The sequence below is a fragment of the Passer domesticus genome, chromosome 5, assembly GCF_036417665.1.
Source record: "Passer domesticus isolate bPasDom1 chromosome 5, bPasDom1.hap1, whole genome shotgun sequence".
NCBI classification, from domain to species: domain Eukaryota; kingdom Metazoa; phylum Chordata; class Aves; order Passeriformes; family Passeridae; genus Passer; species Passer domesticus.
In genome coordinates, this window is record NC_087478.1 from 79,759,540 (window position 1) to 79,769,110 (window position 9,571).

Here is a 9,571-nt window from a genome sequence, read left to right on the forward strand (position 1 = left end):
AGAAATCTGTCAACCTCCTCCACGACCTGGTCGTGTGTGCTTTTTGACTCAGATTTTAATTCAATCTCCGTATTTCAGTATTTGTTTCCTCATCTCCTCCAACACTCAGGCTCACAGCCCTGCCTGTGTGAGAGCAGCTCTGCAGGAAGGGCTGAACAGGTTTCCCGAGCTCGCCAGCGAACGGAAGAAGGCCGTGACCTACCTCAGATAGTCTCTGCGACAAAGGATAAGGTTGGCTTTGGTGTACAAGGTAGAGCCCACCTCCCCCAGGCGACAGTCACAGCAGGCACATTTCAGGCAGTCCTCATGCCAATATTTGTCCAGGGCCTTTAGAAGATATCGGTCTTTAATCTTACGGTTGCAGCCAGCACAACCTTTCGGCTTGGTGTCTGGCTGGACTGAGAGCATTTGTATACCTGAAACACAGTAAGACAAGAGAACACTGAAAATAGATATTCGCTCAAGTACAAAAACTCTTGCCCTTTTCTTCCTCCACCTCGTTGCTCCCCCCTGCCCCGCAACCCAGTTCATTTAAAAGTCAATGGTGTAGGTAGGATAAAATAACCTAGTCAGTCCACAGCGAGCTGAAAACAAGGCTAAGATAAATTTGAGAGCAGAAACTTCCACTGCTCTAAGTTCCACAGCTTCTCTTTAACACCTCATTTACCTGGTCTCTTTGCTGAAAAGAAATAAGATTAAAAAAATAACATGAAATATTAAAGCAGTCCAGTTGAAAAGTTATCCAATTTCAGCCACATAGACAATATTTAGCAACGCAAAATTTAAATAAACAGCACATCTCCAATATTTAGAAACCCAAAATTTACATAAACAGGATATCTATATGGCAAACATACTTAAATCCACATATTTGGACTTATTTGCACTATCTTTATAAAACATAAAAGAACTTTAGTTTTTAAAGACTAAAAGAGTGGAGCTTTTAGAGGCACGGAGCAAGAGTTTTTGAGAGATTTGACATAGAAATTTTGATGCTGGCAAGAGGGTGTTTTGTTTTTTAATATTTTAGTTCTTTTTAGACACATCAATGAAGCGACAAGATTTCCAAAGAATTCAGTAGCAACAACACAGTGGAAGAATCTCCTGAAATATCTGGCTTAAAATAATCTGCACAAGGTCAGAGAGGTTCTAGTTTGTCAAGAAAAACAAAATAAAAATGCTGCCCCGCTTTCCAATCCCAGTTTTAGCCAACAGCTACTTCGGGACAAGGAGTAGAGTAGTGTCCATTAAGTACATATACACCTTTTGATGTAATAGCTGAAAGCATTTAAAAAACCATTCAAACTCCTGAAACACTGTTTAATGGACAGAACCAGCGAAAAGGGGAACACAGCTGAGTGATGTTACTCAGAGCAACACAGCCAGCTACCAGGGATCCATTCAAAAATCAATTGCCCTCAGCTTTACAGTAAATGGGGAGAGGTCACTGCCCCAAAGTGCTCACAGACTGGTCTCTCTGCTTAGCTGCATGAACTGCCACCCCGGTGCACTCTGACTAATTCTCTCACAGTTACCTCTTAGGATAAGCAAAATGATAGCCCCGTGGATGTTTTGGTGGACATCAAACAGGGACGGGAGAGAAGGGAAGAACCGACACGCCGTTCAACAGAGGGTTACCTCGCTGTTTTAAAGCCAGCGATGTAACTTCTAAAGGATGGTACTCACTAGAGCGTGTCTGAATATTGCAATGAATATTGTCAAGACTGGGGAACCAATGCTGTTGCCAACAAGCAAATCCTACTCCAGCATTTGGGGTTTGGAACCCTATTATTATCATCCAGAGATCGGGAAAGGTCGAACAGAGTCTCATTGCAAAGAGGAGCAAATTCAAGGGCCCCTCACCATGAAGGCTCTACTACCTGGAGTTTAGAAAGCTTGGCAGTGTCAGCTTCTATCAGCAGACCTTGGCTGGTGCTGTAACACGCCACCACAGGCAGGCACGCTCAGGGAGCTGACCACAGACAAGTTGGGGATTGTTTGGTTTGGTTTGTGTTTGTTTTTTTTGAAATCTCTCATAAGAAAAACACAAAAACCAGTGTAACATTTGAAGAAATGGTAGATGCTTTATGGATGTTAGGGCTGCAAAGACAGCAGGCTGAGGCATCCCAGGAAGCTACACACAAGCGTGTGTAGAACACATGGAATTTATGTGGAGTGCAGTGACTGCATGGCCAGTTAAGTGACTTTGTTCCCAAGCTGAGCTCCTAAGTTCCACCTGCCAAGCTGATTGCTGAATTAGAAATAGCAATTCTTATTGCAACAGCAGCCTCGCTCCTCTCTTTGCAATGCAGCCTGTCACACACCTTGGGGTGGTACATTTATCTGGTGGAGGAGCTGTTCAGGGCTGTGCAGGCAGTTCTGCCAGCACACACCCCAAAGCACCCCGGCAGCGCTGCTGCACAACATCTAAATCTCATGACAGCAGTGTAAGGTCTGTATTTTTCTATCAATCAGTATAAAAATTGTCAGTGCTGTCCCTCCCATCACTCCCCAGGTGATGCTCATAACTCCTCACCACATAGAGATTCCCAAGATCTGTCTCTCATTCCCAAGGGGGAGGATGAGATCCAGTGACCTGCGCTGGGCTCCACAGTCTGTGGCAGATCTGGGAATGAACACACACATTTCCTCTTGAGAAAGCACCATGAGACAAAGGCTGAGCCTTTACAGCATCTTCAATTGACAGCTGACTGCCCTGAATCCAGGGTACATCCATGAAACAGCAAAGTAACATGGCTACAAATAAACAACTCAAAGCAGTGAAAATGTCAGAGATTTTTGGTAAGGAACCTATACCAGACTCTAAAGAAAACTCTAATAACATCACTTGGTCAAAAAGCCTTAATCTGTAATGTTGCTTATCACAATAGAGAATAAATATCCACCAGGTGCCAACAACAGGCTTATCCCAAACCCTCTCTTTGGCCACGTAGAGGACAAAAGCATAAAATCAGCCAAAATTTGTATAAACTTCTTGTAACTCAGTTTAAAAAAAAAGAAAAAGTTTAGAAGCATGAAGGGCTATTCTAGGACTTTAATCTTTAGCTTGAGGGAAACCAGAATAAACTAGGCGCTAACACAGTTAAAGGCTTTAACGAAAAAAATCTTAATGTAAAAATTTCATCGCCTGATAAGGAAGCGGGTTAGAGAGTGGAGGCTGACAGTCTCTGATCCAGGCTGATCTACTGTCCTGAGCTGTCTGAAGGGAACAAGATGCCACAGAAACACAGCCAAACAAGTGAATGTCTGAGCAGATTGCAGTAATCAAGCCTGATAATTCCCGAGGTGTATGCTGCAAACATGAGGTTATTGTATTACAAATAAAACTGCAGCTTGCACATAGCCTGCACAGCTTTTGAGATACTTACTACATGAGGAAAGTAGGCAGAGCCCTGTCATTCACACTGGTTAGCCCAAAACCTTCTTGTAGGGACAACTGCAAAGGGGCAAACACCCCATGGGAGGAGGATTTGCAGCCCTGCATGCCTGTTTTCCTGAGGCAGAGAGAAGGTGGTGCTGACACCCCACTGGCAGCACCTTCAGACTGGGGATTCTATCTGCAGCAGCTTTTGGAGGGAAGGAATGCTTTTCTCCTCTGATAAATCTGATCTGTTCTTACTTTACATGCAATGAAGCTGGTTCTATTTTATTATTTCAAATTCCCCAAACTACTGCTTCATTGTAAGAAAAGAAAGAAGTTATGCTTTTTTGGTAGTGTAGAAGGGTTCTAAACAAAGTCAAGAAGTGTTTGACATATCTCTGAATTTGAAAATGCCCTTTTCTTTACACGCCCTGTTTAAATCCCTTAGTTTTGACAACAGAACATTTTATTGCTTTCCCCCTTTTTATTTGTATGAGCTACCCTAATGCAGATCACCTCACAGACCATCTCTCTCCCCTTCAACATTCCCATAAGGTCTCCCTCCGATGCAGTTGCACTTTTCAGATACACGCTTGTGTATTTTTAGCTCTCCCTTAATTTGGCAATAAGAATACCTTGCAGCTCACTGTCAGCCAGCTTTTCACAGGCTGCAGTTTAAGCACTCATTTATTCCCTAGGACATGGGAAGGGCCTTTTCAGAGGCTGACAGCACCCACAAACCCATCCAAACTGCTCATTGCTGAAATACCAGGTGGCAGTGCACAGCACTGCTGCCTGGCTGCTTTCCTCTCCCCCTCCCCCAGGAAAGCAGAGCTTATGGAGCACTTTCAAAACATCATACAATTCCCTAAGTGCTACACCCAGGCTGTGGAAAAAAAAAAAAAAAAAAAAAAAAAAAAAAAGAGAGAAAAATCAAACCCAGCTTTCCCTTCAGTTCTGCAGAGTTCTACCCATGCTCTGCATCACAGAGCAGATCTGTTCTCAGAACTGAGGAATTTCAGTGCCTAGTCTGTCACTGTCAAACAAACCCTTTTTATTTCACCCCAATATGCTTTCAAGGGCTTCCTCTATCCTTCCCTCTGCTCCCTCCCTTCCTCCACCCCCAGTCCCCAGGATATTGCACATAAACTGCAGAGCTGAGGCAGGAATAAGACTTCATCACCATTCATCCCCTTTAGGATTTTTGAAGGGAGAACTTAAAAACCAGACTTGCAGGTTTTCAGCTTTCTCTCCATCTCCCCAAATAAGTTTGATGCGACTGACTCCCCTCCCTGTTTATTGTTATTATGGTGTGATGAAACACTGTCAACTGATTTGTAACTATGATTTCACGATAAAGAGGAATGGTTGCTAGAAAAAGCTAAATTAGGCTCCTGGGGAAGGCAGACAAGCAAAAATCCATCTCACTCAAATCATCACCCTTCTCAAAAAATCAAGGGGAATGAGGATTTGATGTAATGAACTATATTGTGTTAGTGATTTAGAAGCATCTGTAAGAGGGATTAGTCCCTGATGGTGCTGAGCATGGCATGAGACTCTCAGAACTCAGCTCTTATTTGTGGTACAGGCAGTACTTGGGAGGAAGAGCTGGATATTATGCACTGGATCTCTTACAAACTTTTAAAGGCCACTCTTTCCCCCCTTTTCAGAAGCATGCACACAGTTCTACCAAAGACAGCAGCGCAAACAGCACAAAAGGGCAAACTTGTCCCTACTTAGGAAGAAAAAATTGAAAAATCAGTTTGGAGCAAATTGAGTATTAGGTGCATCAGTCTTTAAAAGCAAACTGACAGACAACATGCAGTCAACAAGAGAGTTAGGGGTCTAGGAAAAGATAAAAAGAATACTTTTCTGGTGCTTTCCCACTTTGTAGCTTTATCCTAAAAGCATTCAGAGCTCCAGTAATTCAGGGCAACACACACAGACTTGGGAAAAAAAAAAAGAAAAAAGTTGAGGTTTCAGAAGCTAAGAAACATCTCAGAACTCATATGTAGCACATCAGGAGTCGTAACTAGTTTTAGATTGGCATGTAAATTGTTCTGTGGAAAATTCTTATTGCCTCCGAGACCCTGCTATTCTGAGTTATTTGACAGTTTAAGGGAAATCATAATTAAAAAAAGAGACATAAATAATAGCCTGTGCAGTGTGGTGCACAGAAATAAGTGGAACCATTTCATTTAAACTCTGGTGAGCTTTTAATTGCCTGGATTGCATTGTGAACCAGCCTAACGGTTGATTGCCTCCATTATGCTCTCTTGTTCTGTGCCATTCATCCGCACAGTCTCAGCTTCTGTAGTTAACACAACAAAGTAACCGCAACTCCATAACACTCGGGGTTTTTTCTAAAATAAAAGTAAGGATTTCAGCACTCTGAATATAGCCTCTCCTGTATACTTCTGAGTTAATTTTCTATGGTATATAACTAGGCTTCACCTCCTGCCCCTTCTTCTACAGAGGAATCTGCTTTATTCTTTATTATTTCTGATTTTTTAAAAAAATATTTCTAAATAAAGGATATGGGTTGGGAAAGAGGGGATGAAAAAAAAAAAGGAAAAGAGAAGAGGCTAGGCAAAAAATAAAAATGGGAATGCAGTCCCACAGCTGGGAGCAGTGATACAGATTAAAAGAATTTGGCCAACATGGCTAGTCGATTGCCAAGAGACACCAAACAAAAGATTTCTCTTCTTCTTTCCCCTTCTCTTTTTTGAAAGCTAGATTGGGCCTAAAAGCTTGTTTCTCTCTGTTCACTGGCCCAGAGCATCCCTGCAGGCTGTAGCCCCCTAAGGGACAGCACAGCAAATAGATGTACCCAGATCTCAGGGACAGGAGCTGCTGAGCTATGCTCCTACCCCTGGCGTGTCCCCCCATCTCTCTCTCCCAGCCCCCCCACCACTCTCTCCCCCCCTCCTTTTTTAGAGCAGTGGTGCTGGGAACCAATTTGATTCCCTTTTTCTCCAATGCAGCTGCAAGGCTCAGAGATACTGACATTTTTCCACTCTTATCAGTTTAATTACAGTTACCATGGCAGCAAAGTGCTAGTGCTTGGCAAAGGCCAACAAGAGATTTGCAAGACTGAGTTCAATTTTGATGCAGCTCACATGCAAAATAAAAAAAAAAAAAAATAAATAAAATAAATAAGAAACATATACTCCGCAACAAAGAATCCCTTTTCGGAGTTAGACGCTCAAGCCTTTCATGCCAATTCCTCCCCGAGCATCACAGGGATGGGTTGAGGGAGGTGTCGGGCACAGCACGCCGCGATGTTTGCTGCACCGAGCGAAGGGAATCGCTTTAAAGAGCGGTCCTACAGAGCTGTCCTGTCCTAGGAAGCGGCATTTCGGGTCTGCTCAGAGCACACGCTGGCCGCGGCGAGGATGGAAGAGGAAGGAGGAGCCCCCCGCCTCCCCCCGGGAGCGCCACCGCCGCCTTACCAAAACTTTTCTCCTTTTTCTGCATGAGTTGATTTACGGGCGCCCGGAGAGCTCCTTCTCATTGAAGCACCAAATCCCGGCAAAAGTAGCGAGCGCTTCCTCGGCTCGGGGCAAGTGAGCGGGAGCGCGGCGCAGCGGGGGCGGGGGCGGCGGGGCCGGGGATGAGGATGAGGATGAGGATGAGGATGGATGGGGAGGACGGCGCAGCCCGAGCCGCCGGCCCCGCGCGGCGGTGGCGAGCGACAAAGCCACATGCTCGCCCAACTCCGCCGTAAAGCCCATAATCCCAGCGGTCTCTTAGCTTTGTTGTAACAAATGGGTTTGATTAAACTGTCACATGCGGCGTTAGCATACCGTGTCGCGCTGGCTAGGAAGGGAGAAGTGGGGGGAGAAGAGAGGAGGGAAAAAAAAAAAAAAAAAAAAAAAAAAGAAGGAAAAAAAAAAAGAAGAGGAGAACAGAGAAACGCTCGCAGACAGAAGTACCGCTGCCCAGCTCCAGGCTGGCTGCCCTTCCCTCCGGCCGCTCCGGGAGAGGGAGGACGCGGCAGCCCGGAGCCCCCCGGGCTCCCCGCCCCGCTCCTGCCTCCGCTCTGCCCAAAGGGTTAACCCTGCGCCGAACCAGCCGCAAATTAAACTGCTGTACGGGGAGGCTTGTGGATTAAAGGCGGGGAGTGGGAAATTAACCGACTCCCTTGATAATTGAGAGCGTGTTTCGAGAAGCTCTGGAAGAAGCAAGAATAATAATAACAATAATAACGGGGGGGGGGGGGGGTAGTGGTGGGGCTGCAATTCATTGTTAACTTTGACTGCTATTTCTCGAGACGTGCAGTCGGAGGGGTTTCGCTCAGCATCCTCTGCTTGCATGTATTTCATGTCTCATCATAAAAATAATGAAGCCTCACATGATTTAAACAAAACAGTCTCAGCAGAGCTGCAGCTCGAGTGAAAGTTGCAGTGCAGAGATGTGTGTGTGTGTATTGCAGCCCCGGCTTATGACTCAGAGAGAGAGAGAGAGAAGGAGAGAGAGAGAGAGTGATGCAGGCACACATACACAAATGACCCAAAGCTTATGTACACAGTTGCCTCACTTACCTTCTCAATTAAGCGATACAGGGGAGGCAGTTCAATAAGCACAGTGGCTGCTTTGTAGCTCTTCTCCTTGGAAAAGGTCAAAAAGAAGCATTGTTTGGGGAAAAAAATAAAGAGGGGGTGGGAGAGATGGGGAGGGAGATCGCTATTCTTTAAGTTTAAAATAATGAGGTCCTCAAGGATCCGCCAAGTAATTGTGTTGACCGCATCCGAGCTACAGGTGTCCTCCTTTTAGTATCTTGCAGTCCAAGGCTGTCTGTCTCCGTCCTGGCTGAAGACAACTTACCTAAAGCAGCGTGTGAGGAGCCGAGTTGAATGAAGTCAGGGCTTTATCAGCTGCAAAATGCAATCCCTTACCAGCCAGACATAATACAGCAAAAGAAAAGGTCACTCAGTTATTACTGAGCCAGCAGAGCCCAGGCAGCTCTTGTGGAAGACCACAGAGAAGCAGCTCCCTTCCGATTTAAGGCTATTTACCTCTCTCCCCCTCCACCCACCCACCCACCCTTCCTCTCCCCCCTCCCCCCTCCCAACTCCCCCTTTCTCTCTCTCTCCCTCTCCCTCTCGCTTTCTCTCTCGTTCTGCAGCTCGCTCAAGTACAGCCGCCCTCGGAAAGTGCAAAGCAGCCAGGAGACAGATTGGGCTTTGTTGGTAATTTCCCATGGTGAAAATTTACAAGCCTGCAAGTGCAGTCAGCAAAACCACATGCATATGCTAGACACAAACACCAGGGACACACACACACGCACACACAAGTGACCTCTGCCGAAGCGGCTCGGGATCACCTTCCCGGAGAGTGCTCCAGGAGCAGACCCTGGCAGCCAGGGGAGCATCGAGCCCCCCACCCGCCATCGCTCCTCCCAAAATACTTGGCTCGAGCAAAACCAGAAGTTGCCCACGCAAAAAAGGAAAAAAAAAAAAAAAAGAAAAAAAAAAAAAAAAAAAAAGAGGGGCAAGATACATATCTCTCTATTAATGAGTAATGAGAAAAATCCCTGAAGGTGAAAGCTCTGCCTCTCTCGTGCTAGATCTGAGCTGCTCAGCAAGCAGTGGAAACTCCGGTGTGAAAGTTTCCTGCTCCCCGCACGGTCCCCGGCCGTGCCACCCCCGGGCCCCCCTTGCCACATGCCACCCCCGACTGCACTTCTGAAGCTGGATGCTGAAGGAAGCCAAGCCATTCCCCCCCCTGCAGCATCCTCGTCCCAGGAGCTGAGACAGATCCTTATCCCCCACCTTGTGTTGGAGGGGGGAAAAGATAATAGATATGGGGGTTGTTAGAGGTGCTGAACACCCCTGACCACAAGACAGACAGACAGACACGCAAACACACGAGAGGTAGAGCCCACTTTGATACTCAGTCACGCTCACAGATGACTGTTTCTTCGTGTTTTATAATAAAGATGTTGAGCCTAGCCTACTGTAAATAAAGTTAAAAAAATCCAAAGCATCTTCCTCTAAGAGCCATCTGCAGTTGGAGAAAGACCAGATTAAGAATTTGTGAATACAGTTTTCAGACTTCAAAGTGAATATCTGTTGTCTGCTATTAGAAGCACCACGCTAGATTTCCACAAAGCTTTGAAAGATGTCAGCTTACAATATACCCTAAATTTGAATGACACTCATATTATAGAAGTCTTTCAAGACCCAA

At 45.6% G+C, this 9,571-nt stretch overlaps 1 protein-coding gene across 5 annotated transcripts in view; it reads right to left on the reverse strand.

Annotated features, from left to right (window-relative positions):
- LMO3 (LIM domain only 3) overlaps positions 1–8,405 on the reverse strand; it is a 59,786-nt gene extending 51,381 nt beyond the window's left edge. The window contains exons 1-4 of one of the 5 annotated variants that reach the window (XM_064421374.1): positions 8,210–8,405; positions 7,927–7,992; positions 2,537–2,626; positions 203–416 (exon numbers count right to left, since the gene is read on the reverse strand). In XM_064421374.1, coding sequence (XP_064277444.1) covers positions 203–416; positions 2,537–2,567 — 245 coding nt within the window. In that variant the 5' untranslated portion in view covers positions 2,568–2,626; positions 7,927–7,992; positions 8,210–8,405. Of the gene's footprint in view, positions 1–202; positions 417–2,536; positions 2,627–6,834; positions 7,209–7,926 lie in introns of those variants that run through there. The other 4 variants (XM_064421376.1, XM_064421373.1, XM_064421377.1 and 1 more) reach the window with 4 other exon arrangements.
- Between the last annotated feature and the right edge of the window lie 1,166 nt (positions 8,406–9,571).